The sequence below is a fragment of the Hippoglossus hippoglossus genome, chromosome 16 (assembly GCF_009819705.1).
Source record: "Hippoglossus hippoglossus isolate fHipHip1 chromosome 16, fHipHip1.pri, whole genome shotgun sequence".
NCBI lineage: Eukaryota > Metazoa > Chordata > Actinopteri > Pleuronectiformes > Pleuronectidae > Hippoglossus > Hippoglossus hippoglossus.
The window spans coordinates 5,387,510-5,408,314 of NC_047166.1; the positions used below are offsets into that span (position 1 = coordinate 5,387,510).

The 20,805-nt window shown below is 42.6% G+C and overlaps 2 protein-coding genes across 2 annotated transcripts in view; one reads left to right on the forward strand and one right to left on the reverse strand.

Annotated features, from left to right (window-relative positions):
• Window positions 1-20,805, forward strand: part of LOC117777400 (hemicentin-1-like) — a 1,765,934-nt gene that overhangs the window by 185,680 nt on the left and 1,559,449 nt on the right. The window lies entirely within an intron of this gene.
• drd2l (dopamine receptor D2 like) lies at window positions 2,753-19,867 on the reverse strand. Its single transcript, XM_034612217.1, has 9 exons — window positions 19,794-19,867; window positions 19,655-19,738; window positions 11,014-11,489; window positions 10,309-10,418; window positions 7,743-7,879; window positions 5,091-5,308; window positions 4,669-4,752; window positions 4,202-4,556; window positions 2,753-3,868 (listed from the first exon to the last, which is right to left on the reverse strand). Exons 3-9 carry the CDS (start codon window positions 11,365-11,367, stop codon window positions 3,672-3,674), a joined length of 1,455 nt encoding a protein of 484 aa, XP_034468108.1. The 5' UTR covers window positions 11,368-11,489; window positions 19,655-19,738; window positions 19,794-19,867; the 3' UTR covers window positions 2,753-3,671.

The following is a 20,805-nucleotide window of genomic DNA, read 5'->3' on the forward strand; positions in this document are numbered from 1 at the left end:
TTCCAGTTCCACTTCTTTCCCCCCCCCCACCCAACCTCTCCAACTCAATCTTTCTCCTCTGGTCAGAGCAGGTGGGCTCCAGTCGGTCAGGTCAGTAACGGATACGTGCACCCTTGTCATCGGGCGTCTATGAAATATGCATGGGGATGATTGTGAGCGTGGGTCAGAGTTTAACAACAAAGGGTAACACACACCCCACCATTGAGTTGCCTCCACTCACGAGCACTGAGGAGCACAATGGCAGCATGGAGAGGCAAACGTCCAGAGAGGCACTGTGTTAACTTCACATACTTGTAAGATATGTATCCAATAATTATTCTCCTGTTATGAATCTGAAGAGGTCTGATTGTGAGTGTGAGTAAGTGTGTGTGTGTGTGTGTGTGTGTGTGTGTGTGTGTGTGTGTGTGTGTGTGTGTGTGTGTGTGTGCGTCCAGGCTTCTCAGTGGTGGTGTGAGTGTCCGATCGAGTTACTGCACAGTGCAAAGTGCTGGCAGTGACAAGGATCCCCAGTCAGGGTGTGACTCAGCATCTTCTCTGCTACACTGCGGAACACACACATCAAAGTTGTGTTAAATGTCACAGTTTTCACTCCTGACCTGCCACCGTTTCAGTTTGATTACTTCTTTGTGTCCTATTTTTTTGTGTACTTTACAGCCACCTGGGATAGACAATATATTTATCGATATAATACAGAGACACACTTTCCGGTGCCGATGTTTTAGAAATGTCTGAGCGTTGTTTGTTGTTCATCGCTCGGGGTTTACATTGCTGCAGATCAAGGGAATGCATCAGACATATGTGGTGCTCTGTCTCCAGGTGACAACCGGGGCGCTGCAAGTGCAAAACAAACAGGAGATAAACATGAAATAACTGAACTTGTTTTGCAAAAATACGTCACGACTGATACTAGTCGGTGAAATGTCATAAAATAAAGTAAATGGCTCACAGACGGACATCCATACAGCGAGATCGCTAGCATAGATGTATTTTTAATCTTTATTTGTATATTTGTTCAATGAAATGTCTTCATTATAGTCTTAAAATCCCCTATCGAAACTTTATGAAATTAAAATTGATTTTAATTTGTTGTTTGGAAAAGTGCTCTTCAGTTAGTTAGTTTCATTTTAATTCTATAATCCAGCTACACACTCTGCTGAGTGTTGCTTGCTTGTTGATTATATCTGGAGTGAGCTCCTCCACCTGCTCATCAGACTGACTGAATGAATAACAAACCAGACTTCATTTGTGCTTGTATTGATTTTTACAGAATCCTTGTTAAATCCAATCGGCCTGACGGGCAACTTGCACCAATCTGAACTCCTCAGCTCTGCCAGCTTCCTCGAGGTATGAGGCCGGGAAGGGAAGGATCAGGCTTCTCCACAGCCGCCCTCAGGTGCAGCATCATGTGCAACTCAATAATATTTGTGTTATTCGGTGCAGAGAGGCACATCAGTGGGGTTTACTGAGTGGAAGGCAGAGTTACTGCCAGAACCAACCTGGACATCCTTCCCTGTCACAGTCAGACTTTCTTGCACTGGGGTTCTTGAATCTTTCAGTTAATGGGTGAAGTTCAGACCAGGAAGTAAATGCAGCAGGTTTTTCTCTCAACTTCTGACACCAGGTTCTTAAAAGTATATCAACATTCAAATTCCTGCAATAAAGTCAAAGTCCTCATAACCGTAATAATGCAATAACAATAATTAAAATAGCCATACTCTGCATTAATACCAAATTAATACTGTATATTTCAACATTCACTAATTCATGGATGTTTAAATCAGCTGTTATATTACTATAAACTGAAATATACATATTTCACACATTCCTATTCAGTGTTTTCTATATACTGTATATATCGTAGTAAAATTCACATATTTTAAGATACTTCTTAAAAAATAAAATGAAAAAATCCTGATTGTCTGTTGAAGTTCGATTAATAGTTGAATTATAGTGTTAAAATGAATGAGATGGAATTTGAACTATTTAGGTAATTATTCTTATCATTCATATTACTGCTGAGGGTTTGCTAGGTTGGGTTTTGTTAAATTTGAAACCAGAGCCAGTTCACTGTTAGTTTAGCTTCCAAGATTCAACACTTTATTGCCACACAACTCAGTTGTTTGGAATTTGCCTCATCGTGCCCACGACGAGACAAGAATCACAGCATAACACATAACAAGACATAACAGATAACCCCCTCCCCATGTTCCACATTCATGTTTAGACCCTAATAAGCAATTTATTTTGAAAAATGTAACCTTAACCCTTCGAAATGTGACTGCAAGTCAGAGATGTTCAGGATTCTCGGACAAAGAAAATATCTCACAAGGAAAAATAATAAAAGTGTCAACAAACCTGCTTCACAGGCTCCATCTCTGGGATCTAAATAAAACCCAAGGTTAACAATCTACCAGTGGGTCACAGCCCCCAGCCAGTGACATGTTAATTACATGTGTAAATCAAACCATTTCTCTTCAAGTGTTGGTACAGGTTGTATTTTTAGGAACGACTTTTACTGTAATCATGAGGACAAAACACATTTTCAGGGGGTTGGATAACCAGGACAATTTTAAATATTAAAATCTACATTCTTTGGAAGGAGCAGATAAAAACACGCACCACACCACATATCTTCCAATCTCAGGATTAAAAAACAGGCAAAGGCCCAGAGCAACATTAAACAGCATTTAATGGGAAGGATGGAGGTTTGAATCCCAACGTGGAGTCCTGTCTGAATACACACTGTTCAAATGTGTGAAATATTATTAAATAAAACTTAAACAACCTTTGTAGTAAAATTAACTTTATCCATTTATACATGAAGAATTAGTCAATTGCTTTGTTCATTTGTCACCAGTTTTGCTTTCGCTCATACTTTGCAGATATTTAAGTTATTCTAATTCATTCTATTTTTATTTGATCTTAATGTACATTACATACACAAGGTAAGCACCAAAATAAAAGGTTTTATTACCAAAGGTCCTTACAACAGCTGTGATCCCTGTTCTCACCAGTCAAAGTATTACTACGACACCAAATGTTACACGTAAGTAAACAGAGAGCGAAAAGGTCCACAATGAAATCTGCGACTTCAGTTTCCTGTTGTACTCTCTAAGTCAAAGATGGGTTTTTTTTCGTGCTTTGACTTGTTCCAGTCCTTTGAGAGAGGCGACCACATGCAAACAAATAAAAAGATGCTGTTTGTCAAGATTACAAGAAAATACAACAGCGAAGGGTCTGACACCAGTCGAGCGTTCCAGCAAATTGGGAAAACGGTCGCACCTCAGCGAGTCTGACATATGTGGAGTCGTGCAGATGAATGTGGCAACGTCCTCAGTCCTCACGTATTCCCTGCACAGACACAATGTACACAACACAGTGCGTCTTTTCCAGAAATATCTCCAGCTTGTTTGTGCTTCTTGTCTTTTACTTGTCACACACATTTTTCTTCCGTCTAGCAGTTTGTTTCTTTCCGAAGTTTTTTTCCCCTGATCTGCAGGTTAAATTTCTCTCATATTTCATTTCCCAGAAAGTTGATATCATCTTAAGTTATCGTGAATCCAACCTGTTTCCTCCTCCTCCCTTGATCCTTCCTTTCACCTCCACTTACTCTCATCTCCGGTCTCAAAGGCCTTCTGCCTGCGTCCTGACACCTTTCATCTCGACGGCTCTCAGCAGTGCAGGATCTTGATGAAGGCTTTGCGGAACTCGATGTTGAAAGTGGTGTAGATGATGGGGTTGACGGCGCTGTTGAGGTATCCCAGCCAGGTGACAGCACTGTAGAGCGAGGGCGTGATGCAGCAGCTCCTGCAGTGGGCCTTCAGCACGTGGGTCAGGAAGAAAGGCAGCCAGCAGATGATGAACACGCCTTGGAAACAGGACAGGAAGTGGAGGAGAGTGTACGTGAGTGTTTTGATTTTAGCCTCACATGTGCGTATGTGGCACAAATTACACAAGGATATATAGTTACTGAAATCTCATGACATTTGTAAATAGTGGCTGAAAAGATGGATAGATAGATAGATAGATAGATAGATAGATAGATAGATAGATAGATAGATAGATAGATAGATAGATAGATGGATAGATAAATAGATAGATAGATAGATAGATAGATAGATAGATAGAAAGAGCAGGGAGAATGTGTACAGTGTTCAAAGATGAACACCTCCTCAGTTATTCTACACTTCCCTCCGCTCACCGAGGACGATAGCGAGCATCTGTGTCGCCTTCCTCTCCTTCTGCTGAGACAGCCTCCCTCTCACCCTCTCCTTGGTGATCCCCCATCTCTCTCTGCCTCCGCTGCGCTCCCTCCATCCCTCGCGCCCCCTCATGCCATCCTCCAGAGTTGGGGGACGAGGCATCAGGCCCGATCGGGTCACGGTTGAAGGGAGAACCGGGGCAGGTCCGACGGAGATGGACAGGGAGATGGTTGCCCGTCCCGAGTGGGAGGAGGTCTGGGGCGCAGGGGGAGGAGCCAGACTCTGCCCCGTCTGCGGCAGAAACTGACCCGGCTCCACTTCGAGGGGGTGAACCACGGCCTCCTTCACCAGGGTCTGACGAACAGAGAGGGAGGGAGATGGGACATTAACGGAAGCAGGAAGGAGAAGACAGGAAGCAAGCAGAGCATCACGTGTATCGGTTTGGTTCAAAAACACTTTGTTTTACCACTTTCTTGCGCTGCGGGGCGGCTGTGCTGGGCCTCAGGATCAGGGTGCATAACTTCACATCCTCTGGTTGTGTGCACTTATTCTGAAAGGGAAGGAGAGAAGATACTGAAGATTTGATGTTGATGCCAAAGATCCATATTTTAAAAAATTATAAGAATACACAATCACACAGTCAATAAGATTTTTCATCTCACCAACCAAACTTCAGTTAAATGTGACTGCAGTGAAGAAAACTAAAACTCTACTTTTTGAATTCATCACAGATTTTCAACACAATCAGTGGTGGTGCAGAAGAGTGAGTCAACATCAATCAATGTCAAAATATCTGCTGTGAAAAAAAAAAAAAAGGGGAGAACACATTCATCTGAAGTGTTTCATTAAAAAAGTTGTTCTCAGTTGACATCCAGTCACAGATTTTACCTTTCTGTGCCGATGACCCTCTCCTGCTTCAGCCCCGCGCTGCGTGTGCAGACCGTGTCTGCGCGACGGGGCCGTGCGTCTGCCTCGTTTGCGCAGCACCACGCAGATCTGCGCATACACCAGCAATGTGACGATGAAGGGAACGTAGAACGAGGCCACAGAGGAGTACACCACGAAGGCCGGGTCGGCAAAACTGCAGGTGGTGCCTTCTGGGTCGGCTAATGGAGAGATGGAGAAGAATTCATAATGTGTGAAGTTTTGGGAAAGAGTAGAAATAAGAGGACTGATCCTGCTCTAATGAATGCCAGTTAAATTTAAAAGTCAAAAACCAGGAGAAGGGGAAAAGGCTAACGGGCACTGTCCGATAAATAACAAATTTAAAATACACCTACCACTAAGCCCAGCCAAGAACTATAGTCAAGCACAAACCTACCATAACACCAATTTGTAATTTCAATATTTAAGGTTGTGCATGAATGAAGATCAGATTAGCTCCTCCCCCTGGTTTTAGTCCTTACACTACAACTCAGGTAACCATCTCCTTGTTGTAGCTATAATCTACTTTCTCAGCACATAAAACAAATAAGCATATTTCCCAAAATGTCTATTTCCTTATGTTACAAAATAAATGCTGAGGCTTTAAGGTCATTCTTGACTTTACAGGAACATCAACTGAGAAAGCAATATCCTCCCAAGATGCATTGAGTGGCAGCTGGAGGCTCATATCGTATGATATTTATCAGCAGACAGAGTGTTTCCTGTTGTTATTGAATTGAAGAAGTTCAAATTTACACCTCAAGGATTTTCCATCCATAACTGACCTTTTGGGGAGATTGGTTTGTTTCCCAAAGTCAAGACGGAAATTTGAACCTCAGCTTCCAACATGGATGAAAACTTCTTGCTTCATTGAAAAAACAGTTGAACATATTTAACTAAATAACAAACTAAAGCTCCAGAACAGCTACTTCACGGACCCAGTGTGGTTTAATCAGTAACTGTAGCTTTCAAGAAATATTCAGTTTAGTTATTCAGTTTTTATATTTTGTTGCTGTGATGAGATGTCAAGGCTACTGCTCTGTGCAGATTGATTTTTTGAAATTGGGGAATTGTGTGTTGATTCTAAACTATTCTCATTCATGATTTATTAAGCACACAGAACCGCTCGCACTCCACAACACATGGATGGATTTTCCTCTAACTTGGTGTGAATATTTCTTGGGAGGGTATCTCCAGATGATTGACTGTATGCTTGTTGCCTGAATGTGCAAAGCAAAAGCAGTTGCACGGAGTTCATGCTGAGTCCTGCCTGTCTGCCGAAGACGGTAACATCTTTATGGATGTTTTCTCCCGGTGCTGCTGTTGGTCAATCTGACTGAGACAGGCAATTAGTGTATCTGTTCTCTTCAAAATAAATTGGGGATATAGGGTGTGGGGGGTGGCAGAGAGGGGATGGCAGAATTGACAGGTTATCAAGGGGGGTGATTTTAGTTTAAAGGGGATGGCGTCTCCACCTATCCCCCTGCAAATCACCTACTGGTTAAACCGAACCACCGCCATTACTGAGGAGAGTAAAATATTTTCCTCAGTTTGTTCAGTATCTTGCTGCGTTTAACTGAGGCTGCAGGACTCTCACTTTGCTTCTCGTCTTCCACTCACTCACAAGTGTTTTCCTCCTCGTTCAATGCAGGCGCATCCGCAGCTTAAGTCCCTCCTCACAGCCGCCTTCATTAAGGCAGAGGTGAGCCGGCGGGCGTCTTCACCGCCGCTCCGTTTGTGAGACAACAAACGAATCGAACATTGCGTGAACCCACTTGTTTTCAGGGCTGACATCATTTGTCGCTCGATGAGCACAACATATGGAAATGTTCCCAACTGCTCCGTGTGTCTGTGTTAATGGATTTTTAAGTACAAGCTTGTTGATTTAAGTTTAGTTGAATGATTACACCAACGTTTTTTTTGTGTTCTATCTAAACTCATGTGCATGAGAAAACACATGGTGCTCCGATAGCGAGTCTTTCCTTTTTTTAATGACACATCGAGGGACAGAAGTTCAAAGGCAAAGTTTAAACCCTGTTAAAAGCCGAGGATTAAAGAAAACACGAAGGACCCAAACTTTAGTTTTCAAATTGCATTCATTACAAGAAACCTTTTTTGTCAGCATATCATGGATTGGAGAATAAAACAGGCCAAAAAGACCAAACAGCAAAAGCTTTAATTAGCTGAAAATCTTTTTTTAAGTAGTTTGAGCTGCGACAAAGCTCTCTAATGAAGGTGAAATACAGGTTCTCTAATTAATTCCTAAAAAAACATCATATTTTCTCTCTCTAAAAAAATGAAGTCTTCTCATGACGGTCTAGATGCCAATTCTAAGTTAATTTAACATTAAAGGCTTTGATTATAAACGTGACTTTAACTTTGACCTTGCAATGAAAAAGAGGTGGGGGGGGGGGGGGCACACTGGACAAATCGCAGGGCCAGCAGACAAAGAAACATCCAGCGCTTAACTCATTATTCGATATCCAACTAGTCCCTGCAGCTTGGACACTCTGAGCTTCAAGTAGCACCTATTAGGGTTGAATTTCTCTCACATGTTCTGGACCAATCAGGTTTAGCAGGTAAGTGGGAACATGGGAGATAAGATGCAGCTGTTACCAGTGTTGTTGAGTCCAAACAGTAATGGGCAGGAGATGGCAAACGAGAGGAACCACACCACAGCGATCATCACCGCCACCCTCCGCCTGGAGCTGTATCTGGTGTTGTAGAGCAGCGGCATGGCCACCGCTGTGTACCTGCAGCCGCAAACATACACAATGAGGAGGATGAATCACGCAGACAACACATCAGCATTCCTCCCCCACATACTCTGGGCACCTGTATTTGAACACACACTTCAATACGGAGCAGACACACACCTTCAGACTTCAGTATCTCGCTGTCATGTTGGGGCATATTTTAAAGAAACCTCTCCATCACTTGACTCGCAGCTCAGACAAACAAATTCCCAGTTCACCTTCAAAGAGACAAAACCTGTCACTGCCTGTTTCACAGCCTCAAGGACACGGAACATATAACTGTCAGCGAGTCACAACCAATTAGAGCCGTCTGTGTGAGCACTCGTCTTCAGGGACACGCTGAAATACCGACCGCGGGAGGAGGGTCACCGACAAAACACAGTTACCCAAGTTACCCAAAATAATATGTACAACATTTGGGTTTCAATAGGATAAATTGTAGCTTCTGGCGTCAGAACTTGGAACATGCAGTGCAGAGATGGTGTAATTGAATTCATTTTGTATGATTCTGACAAGAAAGCCTCTCAGGAACAGGGACTGAGCAGGACAATGAATTTGCTCACAAACCTTTTCTGGCATAAAAAGAGAGGTATCATTATATTACTCCAAGGGGACAAAGGGAGAATGTTTCATCATTTCACTTAAATTTTGTTTGATACACTGATAATGAAGAATTTGGCAAATCTTAACAAAGAAGAAACTGTGTATGTTTGGTTTTCCTTGACATACATACACCAAAACAGCATTAGACCATGCTAGCAGCTCTAGGAGGGAATATTTAAGGAGCTTTGAGCTAAAAGTGAAAACCCATTAAAAAGGTGATCGACTCTTTTCCAGTACGGGAGTTTGACTTTCTGTTTTCCCCCCGGTGCGTCATGTTCGACATCACAACTGTGCCAGAATCTCTTTCTCCTCACTGTCTTGCTTGTCTTGTTCCATCTTGCACGATACAAGGAAAATCGCTGTACCACGTCGATCCCAATATGCAAAAACCAAAAAGTACACAAACGTTCATGGCAATTGATGGCGCCAACGCCCGGAAGTTCAATGCCTTTCATAACGTTGCGCAGAAAAGGTGCAGTGTCAGCATCTAGACTGCCAAATTAAAAAGGAGGAAGAAGAAAGCAAGATGTTCACCCAGGTGTCACTGCCGATCACAACCTGTGTTTACTGTAGAGTCAATTGACCCGGGGCATACATGCTGATTGTATCCATTGCCATTGCAAACCAGAGGTTGTTGGGGCTGATGAGATTTTCATTACTTTTCCGGGGTCATAAACTGTGTTGGTCGAACAGAAATCGTATTCAAATGATGACGTTAAATGAAAGGTCAGGAGATTAATGAAATTATGAATTAAACAGTAATTACATCAAATATGACATTTTATTTAGGTTGGTGCTAATTTATCCTGTTAATTTCTATCTAGAATGTGCATGAAAAGAACAATTACCCTCAAATTAAAGTTGTGCCCTTGAAATGTCACAGCTTCGTCTGTGCCCTTAGTTATTGCACCACAATACCAAAGTGGTGCAGCCTCGATGTGCCACATTGTCAGAGGAATTAGGACGTGGACGCAGATGGCCTGCCCGCTGGGCGTCTGGTGACATCCCCTCCAATCGGTGAATCTTTAAATGCTTTAAATTGGTTTACAAGTAGAACACCATACAAGACACAGACAACACTACAGTTGAATGTCAGTTCAAACGCCAAATCATCAAACATATTCTCCTTGATCTACGTACGAACTGAGCGATCACTAACGACTGTAGAGGACATCGTAAGCGACACGGTGGAAACCTGTCGTCACCTGCTGGCTTCTGTCCTGCGGCTCCGACAGCGAGGTGGTGGCTGCAGCTTAGAGGTTTTTGGCGGATGTTTGTGTACGTGCCCGTGTGAGGGTGCGTGTGTGTGAATGCAGACACATGTGTGGCCTGCTCTTTGTTTAGCACAGCATGCACCAATAAATATCGAGGTTAGAGGAGATTGCATAAAACAATCTCTTCTTATTTCTGGATTAAAAATTGCCATGACGATGATTTATTGCCTCCATCAAGGAGTTTTAGTTTTCGTCTGCATCTGTTTGTTTGTTTGTTTGTATGTTAGCAAGATTGCATAAAAACTACTCAAACGATTTCCCTGAACATCTGTAGGGGGGGGGGGGTCTTGACACAAGGAATAAACTATAAAATGTTGTTGCAGATTCATTTTCTTTAATATTGTGAGATATAGCATTTTGACGTTTTCACCAATTTCCCAGAGGATCTACAAAAAGAAAACCAGGCATGTTTATGAGTGTGGTGCAGCTCGTGTGGAGGTCTGAGCTCTGCAGAGTGTCAGTCTAGTTATTAATGAATATCACACATCGAGAAAAGCGAACCGCACCCAGCACAGGCTCCACGTTAAGAGCAAAGAGGAGGGAACCCACCTGTCGATGCTGATGGCGCAGAGGTTGAGGATACTGGCCGTGCACATCATGACGTCCAGGGTGAGCAGGATGTCACAGTGGATGAGGCTGAAGTGCCACTCTCCCACCACCTGTAATTAAACACAGTTTCACTTTCAACCTGTTTGACTTTAATGTCTTCACTCATTTTTGTACATTTTGTCCAATATCATGTCTTGTAACACTAATGAAGCAGCGTGAATATTAACAATACTGGATCAGTCGTTGGTTTAAACCTATTTCCCTTGATAGAGCATAGTTAATCTTTAGTGTAGCCACAGAGAAATTTAATTTAATTTAGATTTCATTTCAAATCAAATCAAATGAAAATATGGGTTTGTTGTTATACTATAAAGTATTGAACCCTCTAATATGGTCTGTGAGACGTGATTTGTCAGTTACCTTAATTACCATAAATACGTGATATATCTAAAGGACTAATTACACCTAATTGTTAATGATTAATCAATTAATTCATTAAAGAGACTAATTTGCAATTTTTTCAACAAATCATTATCTAATTAAATGTTTTCTTGTGCAAAAATGCCAAACATTTGTTGATTACCATGAAAATTTGCTGTTTTCTTTTGTCTTATGAGGCTTATTGTGAATATTAAATGCAAACACACACACACACACACACACACACACACACACACACACACACACACACACACACACACACACCTCCAGGTAGACGCCCCACGGCATGACCAGCGTGGCCAGCAGCAGGTCGGACACAGCCAGTGAGACGATGAGGTAGTTGGTGGTGGTCTGCAGAGCCCGCTCCCGAGACACCGCCACGCACACCAGCACGTTGCCGAACACCACGCAGAAGATGAGGAGCACCAGCAGCACCGCGTAGAAGTTGTACGGGGGAGAGGAGGCCGACTGGGGGCTGGTGCAGTTGGAGGAGGTCAGCGGGGAGGAGGTGGGGAAGTCCGAGGGGTCGTGGGTGAATAAGACGGAGAAGTTGTGCTCCGAGAAGGAGGGAGGGAAGGAGGGAGGGAAGGTCTCTTCTGACTCATTGTGGAAAGTCATCGTCTGGCTCCGGTGGACATGATCAGGGGAGAAGAAGAGGAAGAGGAAGATAAGGACCCTGGGACCCTTCGCTGCCCACCGTGCACTTAGTCTCACAATAGATCCAACAAAGATGGAGGAGCCTGACAACAGAGGACAATGAAAGGGAAAGAGGTTATTGTGGCACCGCGGCTGGAACCATTTCGCAGGAAGCCATGACACATTGATACAAACAGTGCAACAGCTAACCCGTAAACCCACAGGTGTCCTGTCAATGTCCCTCCATCATTTCTAAAACAGAATAAAGATAAAAGATCTCGTAGAACTCGACGGGTTCTTTTTGGCCTCAGAGGTCGACTGAACTCAGAGTTAGGGAGGAATAAACTTCTTTTGTACAAATAAAACAAGTTTAAATGTTGAAGATGAAACCTGTATCTGAATCTTACTCGCTGCTTCTGAACGTTCTGAGCGTCACTGAACGTTTTCATGGAAAAATCGGATTATTATTCACAGCAGATATTTGAATCTGTCCATTGTTTACATCCATGATTACTTGTAAACAGTTTTCAGTCTAGTTTTGTTGACAACTCAAAGAGCTTTACACAACATTCATCCATTCACACACTGATGGAGCGGCCGTCGGGGGGTTATTTGAGGTTCAGTGTCTGCACCGAGGACACTTCCACATGTGGACCACAGGAGGCGACATTCTGGGTTAGTGGCCGACACGCTCTACCTCCTGAGCCACGGCTGCCTTTTGCAAAACATCACTCAAAAACATCTAAACTTGAACCTGTGTAATTCTATACTTTTTATTTATTAATTTATAACAAGTTCACTGATTCTTTTACAGTTACAGATTATTATTCATATTTAATTTGTCCCAGGACTGGATTATATCTTTGAATATTTTAACTTGTCTATCGTTTCCTTTCATGTTTATTTGGAAAAAGTCTTTTCTTCTACCTTTGTTCGCATGTTGCCACGTATTTTTGACTCGTCACCAGCAGAGAAGGTCGATCAGCAGAGTAAAGCCGACAGAGTGGAACTCCACTCCATAGAGACAAGTGGTTAAATATTCCAAAAGTTCCTTTAACCTGCGGTTTTCTATTCGTCTATTCTCTGTGATCTTCATGTATTTATTATTCATTGCTGTCTGGATGACTGGTCCCACGGGAACATTAAAGCTCAACTCTGTTTTAACCTGCAGCTCGTATGAGGCCGTTTCTGGTGAGTTACTGGTTTCATTCAGTTTAAACTTGCAGAGCGAGCTGAGGACACAGTCTTCTCACCTACCACCAGTGGAAGGTGAAAAGTGCAGCTGTGTATATGAACCGTACTTGACAGGGTTGTGCAGAAGTGACAGAGACAGAGAGTGACGTGAATGATGATGTGAACGTGTGAGAGAAGCAGCATCATCATCATTCATTCAGAGACAGATTGTGTTGATTCATTTAAGGGACATTTTTTAAAACTGTCGACATACTTTTGCAGTTAAAAAAGTCAAAAGCTAAAACCAACAGAGGACTCTGTTCAGACCTGGTGTTAACATCAGTCCTGAGTGATAGATCGTACCTAGACTGTAAATAAAGATGGACACGTCTTCACTTCCTCCCACTTTCCAGGAATGAAGCCAAAACATTTCTCGGATGTTACGAATGCGGCCATTTTGTGCTGATGACGTCGTTTGGAGCCAGAGTTCTTTAACAATCACGAGTCAGTCGCAGCTGTCAATCATGACTTGTCATAATTAATAATTAAAGCTCCCTAAGTGAAGGGAAGCCAAAGCAATTGCCCCCCTGGTGGCTGGCTGCAGAATAGGCCATAAATCCCAACTCCCCCATGTTAGCAGATGGGACATGGTCCAAACGGAAAAGTCCAAATGCTCGTTAAAGACATTCTTCTCAAAGATGATTTCTGTCATTTTAGGTAGTTCAATTACACTAATGTTTCCTCAAGTGTTTTAATAGTTACTTGATGATCACTCCTGCAGAGACTCCACCTACACAAGATGGCAGCATTCATGTCTGGGATATTTTGGCTTCATTTTTGAATAGTGAGGAAGTGAAGACACATCATCCATCTTTATATACAGTTTATGATCTGTAAACTCAGACTAGATGAAAACATCAGCTTTTGATCTTTGCGAACAGAAGTAATGAAAATATTTGCATCTAGAGGGGGGAAGTCATCACAGGAGACACATGTGTGAGCTAATAAACTCAGAGCGGTTCACTTGTGATCGGATCTAGGACTGTCACGGTAACTTTTATGTTGGATGATATATTGTCCCATAAATGACGGCAATAAAAAGTCATTTTAAGACCTTTTTGCTCCCCACAGACTCAGCGTTCGGAGTTCAATCCGTGTAGGTAGAAAATCTGTTTCAGTCTCCCCCACAAGCAAAACACAATTCAGTTCATTCCAGTTAAATCAAGGCCACCTCAACACCTCAAAGATAGGCGGTTCCCGGTTTCACCAGTCACGGTAGCGTCGGTGGTTTACGAACTTTACGACGTGCTTTTGCAAAACAGAAGATCCTCTCCGACTGTGGTCTGGGGTTGTGATTGGATTATTGCCTGTTTGTGGGTGTGACTCTGGAAAACAGGAATGAATTACCTCTCTGATAGGTGGGCGGAGACGTGATCCAAGACCGGTCGCTACAGTAAACAATATTGATGTGGGCATAAATGATCGTGGTCGATAAGGTAATTATCATGACAGGCCTCATCCGGACAGATGTCAATACCAGGTCTGATCAGAGCCTGCGATCACACACAGTGAAGACATGTGTTGGACATCTGCAGCATTTGCACATTTTCCACAGTTAGTCGGAGACAATAAATAGGAAAAAAGGAGACTGGATGAAAAAGCTTAATGTAAGAATCCATCATTTTCAATCGATCTTCATTTCAAACTTCTGCTTGAAACTCACCATGAAATCCCCGGCTGCTGAACGACTCTGTGTCTCTGCTGAGCGGAGACAAGATCAGAATACCTGAGATCTTTTCTTCCTCCTTCGTATCTCTCCACCCGTCTGACACACTCTAACAAGCAGGCTGTTTAATAGCACACAAAAAAAACTGCATTAAATATTTATCAGCAACTAGAGGTTGAGACAGAGCTGACTGGCAGTTTCTCTCCTGTCAGTCAAGGTCATGAATGATTTCAGGGAGACCCCAGCACCGCCCACCTGCACCGCCCCCCCACACACCACCATGTGCCTCCTGGCAGTACAACGTCAGCTATCGTTCTCTGACCCCGACCCACGAGCCGAGCGGCAAATCAACACATACCCAAGATGAGCTGAGCCCTGAAGAATCAATAACCCGACCTGGCCTGCTGAACCAACACCACAGGCCACAGCACCTGATAGAAGATATTCTCCTTTGTGGCACAAACATTGATTCCACACAGTTAGATATTGATTCCACTCCGAGGACGACTTGATGGAGAGTAGTACGAAAAGGCTACTGTTGGGGGCAGGTGTGCGGGAGCGAAGGGCCGGTGTTAAAATGGAGAAGCTCAATTCAAGCCTCTTGGGGTTGGGGGCATGGACGTCTGTTTATGGATTCAAATTATGTTTTATTCCCCCTATTTTTATCCAAGAGTGTGGTTTTCTTTGACCAGGAGGATTCATGGATTTCACCTTCCCTCAAATCCCTGCTTGTGCTTCAATCTGCTCAAACTACGTGCTTGCACTCTGACACTGATATTTCGGACAACACAATGGCGTTGGTGCAGGTTATGAAATCAGTGTGTAACACAGGTAACATCAACTGCTGCAGCAACCAGGGTTGTTGCAACAGGGCAGGCAAAGCAAGACATCGCCCGGGGACCCGAGCTGAGAGAAAGCTTTGAAATGTTATTATTTCTTGTTTGAAAACTAGATTGTTTTCAAATGGAAACCAGGAGGATTCAAGCCCCAAAATCGTGTCCCTCGCCCACAGATTCTTAACATTCTCACGCACAATGTTTACAGAAGTTATCACATAAGTCGAGGATGCAAACGTGCATTAACTTGAATCCTCTTTCATAGGTTTTCAACCAGCAAAATCACATCTCAGTAGAACTTCACAGACCTTGAATCTGTTTCTAAAGGTTGCACTAACCAGGGTCTGTGGTTCGATCCCCAGCTCCACAACTTGGCACGCTGAAGTGTCCTTGAGCAAGATACTGAACCCGCAGAATTATCTCTGATGTCTGTGCAGCATAAATGATATATATAAGTAGTACAGTAGTATGTGATTTGTACCATAAACAACTTTGAGTGGTCGATAAGACGAGGAAAGCTTTAAACAAATACAATCATTCATATAGTTTTTGATGGATAAACACTTAAAGTTATTTTGTAAAACAAATGATGTGAGAGATTTAGGTATTCAAATCATTTGGCTGGTCTGAAATCCATCAAACCTTCACAACAGAGGCGGCTGATCAGAAACTGCTTCGTCAGAAAACACTTTAAACTTCATCTGAACGAGAATTCAGCTGCGTTCAATGATTCTAATAAGAGTTTGATTAGGAATCACAAAATCCATCAGTCAAAGAATTCAACAAACACTTTTCAACAGCAGCTGCGATGAAAAACCTTCTTTTGTGAACACAAACCAAGTAGATAATTATCACCGGAAGGAAAATGCGAGCAGATTGAAAAGTGAGATCACTGAGCGATTTCAGTAATAAATCAATAAACGTGTTTGGCTCCGACTGACACTTGTTGTATGTCCTGCTGCACGACTAGTGCGACACCACGAGCAGTTTCTATTGATTTTTAAGAGGAATGCAACATGAACAGGGAGCAATGATCCCTGCTCCCGAGAAGTCGACTTAATTTCACACATGGCCACTGATGCAAAGCTGCACGTGTCTTAAAGTGTGGACATGCACAAGTGCTGCAGCTGCGCCTCATTTACTAAGATGTATTTCTTAAGGTCAGAGTTTTGTACAATAACATCACTGTGGTGGGAAGCAAGAAGAGAAAAGGTGGTGAAGAGTCAGAAAAAAGCAGCTGGACTGGAAACTTGTCTAATTAGTATCGATGAGGTATTGAGCTAATGAATGAAGATCGGTTTCCTTTACTAACATTAATCAGCGGGTAAGTTTCACAAGCAGAACCAACATCTCTTTAAAAACCTAATTGTTTCATCACAGTTGAGAAAGAAAAAAAAAAGAGATATCTAATTTATTAAAATTAAATCTGCCAGTTTCAGCTCATCTGTCGAGGTGTTAGGAAACTGTGGGAAACAGCCCAGATGTTTATCAAGCTACATAATGTTACAGTGCATGTTTGAAGCATCTGTTCTGAGGCTCATTATAACTTCAATCTACTTTGTACAGATTCATTATGGGAACTTCAAAGTCTGATTTAAGCCTGAGCCACAAAATCACTCAGGGCGAGAAGGAAAACGTAGCTGAAAAGTAAAGGCATCGATTTTATATTCAGAATAAACCAGCAGATGTGTTCGGACATAACAAGGTGTAAGACCATAGCCCGTGTATAAAGATGGACGACATAAGTGAAGCCAAAACGTATCGGTGGCCCCCTGGTGGCTGGCTGCAGCATAGCTCATAAGCCCTGCCTCCTTCATGTTAGTGGATTGGACATGGACCAAACTAAAAAGTCTAAATACATGTCAAACCAGAATTGCACTCAATAGAGGTGTCCCTTTATGAAACCACACTTAAAATCACTAGATCCATTTTATTAATATCAGTCCCCTAAACATGCCTGATCCTTTTCAACGGGGTCTATGAAATATTCTCTGAGAAATCAACGGAAATGTGGAAAAATATCTGGCAACGTTAAAGAAATGAGAAGTGGTTCTTTCCATATCTCCTTCCAGAACCATCCGCCACGTTTTGTAGTAATCTGTCCAGTAGCTTTTACGAAATCCTGCTTTATATAAAAAAAAAGAAACAAACCAAAAAACATAACGTCCTTCCCAGAGGAAATACATTCTTCTCAAAGATTAATGAATAAATCTTTTTTTAAAGATGGCAAATACAGATATCTAATTATACAAATATACTTCTACGCTGTTAATATTTAGTATTCTACTAGTCGATTTCTACGCTTGATATCATGTGAGGGAACATGAGTTTACCAGCCGTCTTTAGTCATGTTTGCTCTTTACATTAACGACCTCTGCCCTCGAACAGAGACTCAATTAACATCTTTACATTATCAAAACACCAGCCTGAAACACATCGTCTTTACTGGGAAACCGTTTTGCCATGTTCATATTTTGTGCTGCTGGATTTAAGTGCACATTATAGGAGGATTACGAGGACAACAGAAAGTACTACCTCATATTAACTGCAGGAGACAAGTTTGTATTTTCTTTTTTCATTACATTGGTTTCCAGTCTTGTTCTTATAAACTGACCTCACCCCTTCAATCTCGAGTTGTCTGATGGCCTTTCTGTCCTTAATCTCCCTTTAATAACATCCACCAGCCTACGCCAGTCCGTCCCCTTCTCCTATCTCCGTCTCCTCCTGTCTAATCTCCTGTTCCTCCTCTGTAGCTCCTCTCTGGAGACACTTGACAGGTCTATTACTTTCTCTGGCCTCGTCTGCCCAATGCCACAGAACAAACACAAAGGACTCATTCATATTTCGCCCCCGCTGTGCTGAAGCTGTACGAGATAATGTGCGATAAATATTTCATTCCTTTCACTGAGACGCAGGACCGAGTCACAGCCAGTGGGACTGATGCAGCCGTTCAGCTGCAGGATATCAACCCAGCTGGGATCGGGACTAAACACATTCACTGTTGTCACTTCTGGGCTCTCGACCGCTCCCAGAGCTCCTCAGGTTCCTTTGTCCGCTGCTATTTTAACGAGCAGCCATGCAGTAACTTCAGCAGACAAATAGAATTGCAGGACAGTGAATTTAAGACATAAAACACAGGATCATTCACACGTTTTCTTATTTTTTCCTCCAAAAGAAGCTTTTTAGAGCAACAACTCAAGCAGTGAAAGACATATGTGGGGGTTTTTCTTCACTTGTCAAGAGGAAAAACCCCAACAAGGATTTGGATGAGAAGCAGCTGTTCACACATAAATCTGTGCTGCTCTCAAACTGCACATTCCTCGTACACACTCAGTCAGATGCCCACACGCAGCCATGGCACCAATTATGATGGAGTGAAAGGAGAGAGGGAAAGAAAAGCTCATGCCCTTCAAATCAGTACAGACAGGGGAGGTCAGATGAAGAGGATTTTGACTCTGTGCGTCTTTCTGGTCAATAAAACATCAGCTCTCCTGCCAAAGAAATGATCAAAGAGGTGAAATGAGCCAGAGAAGAAAACAAAGACGCTCTTTCTGGATTTTTACTTTTAACAACACTTGTTTTACTTTTTTTATGTTACTTCCTGCTGGATCTGTTAACCTCAGCGCAGAGTCACACGAGGAGACCTCAACCCGGAGGCGATTCTACCAACCAACCGCCGGCATCTTTTATTCAAGAGGCAATTTTGCATCGACTCTCATGTTTTATTTAAAAAGACGAGCAAGCTGCTTTTTTTTGGAAGTCAGCTCCGAGTGATGTGTGCGTGAAATTACAGAAGAACTAAAAAACACGATCACACATGGACCATCAAGGTGGAAAGATAACAGGAGGATGAGGAAATTGTTTGGCATAATCACAGCTGGCTGCCATTTACACATTTAACCAAATGTCTCGCTGCCAAATAAGCTAATCTGACCTTTCTAGATCTGACGCTTCAGAAACTGTTTCCTCAGACTGAGACTCCTCATTTCTACGAGAAAATGCGTCCACACGATGCTGCTTTGCCACCGGAGAGCATCACAAAGAGAACTTCATAAAAGGTATATTTATCTGTTTCTGGATTCCAAATGATCTGATCACACTGATGCGTCGTTATGTTGGAGCCTCAGTGGAAAAACCATGTAATGCACATAAAAAAAAAACCCACAGCAAAACCCTTCAAAGAGTAATATGTGGATGTTTGTGCAGAAGGGAAAAGGGAAAAACATCTGAAGTGCATATAAACAGACCAGGGTGAAGAATGAAATCCAAACTTTCACGGGACTTAAAGTGGAGATGTAATAAACATCAGTCAGTGGCATCTTTTAGGAATTGCAAAATAAACGTTTTGTTTATACTCCTGCTTTCTATTGTACGGTAGATTCACACTGAAGCAATAAAACATGGACATAATCTTTAATTATAGCTTATAGTTTAAAAATAAAGCCCATACATACGGTTTTAATCGTTTGTATGCAGAACGTTTTGGATTCATATTCACATTTTGCCCTGAGGAAAGTCAAATTAAATCACTTACTACAGCAACAAAAAGTCTTATGCAAGCATTTAGAGTCTGATCTAAATAGACAGAGGCTGAGATGTAAAATAAAAGTGGATGTTTTCTCTTTAAAGCGTTCGAATCCCTCACCCTGGGTCCCCCCCCCTGCAGAGCTGCTCACTCAGGTCCGCTCTCCTCGCAGCATCACCGGGCTGCCGGGCTGCAGCATCCCGCCGAACGTCCCTCCGAGAGCCCAGTCAACAGAAACACATGGTCCGTATACACACACACACACACACACGTCTGATCACACACAGAGCATCATCGAGGCTCCGCTCCTCCGTCACATAGTTCACCTCCTCTCCCGCGGATGGAGCCCGGGTCAGTGGAGTCAGACAGAGTCAGAGGAGGAGGAGGATGGGAACAGCTGGAGGTGAGGAGGAGGAGGAGGAGGAGGAGGAGGGAGGTGAGAGGAAGAGAAGAGAGGAGAGGATGGGAGGAGGAGGAGAGGTGAGCAGGAAGAAGTGAAGAAGGGAGGAGTGAGGAGGAGGAGAGAGGAGGAAGAGGAGAGGTGGAGTTTTACGCTTATTTTACGCACAAAACTAAAGCAGAGGCAAAATACTCTGCTGCTATTGGCTGAGGTTGATATTGGGGGCGGGACTAGTGTACCTCCAGGTAGCCAGTACTATATACACCTACACTATATGGTGTAGCCCAGTAAAGACATACTATACATACTATCATACTTTGAGGTATATTAAAGATATAACTTACTATAGATACTTACTACATAGTCTACAATAGTATAATATCACGTATACAACACTATACAGAGTTTCATATACTATTATACCTTAGATATACTAACGATAAATGATACTAAATATGGGCTGGGACATAGATGTAAAGATGGATGACATGGCAGCTTCCCAGAAGTGAAGCCAAAGCATCTAAACTTCGACTTCTGAGGAAAAAGCTTTTCATAGTTGACGAAAAATATAAAACTTGTGTCTGTCTTTCAAAATAAAAAAGGCTGCAGCCAACAACAGGTTGTGAGCAGAACAACTGGGAGAAAGAAGAAGGTGAAAGTGTGCGAGCTGAATCCTGAATCTGCTGCTTAGAGCTCGACATGCAGCTCATGACACAGCGAGGAATTGTCAATTTAAACAAGATACCGTGTGTAATTCAGT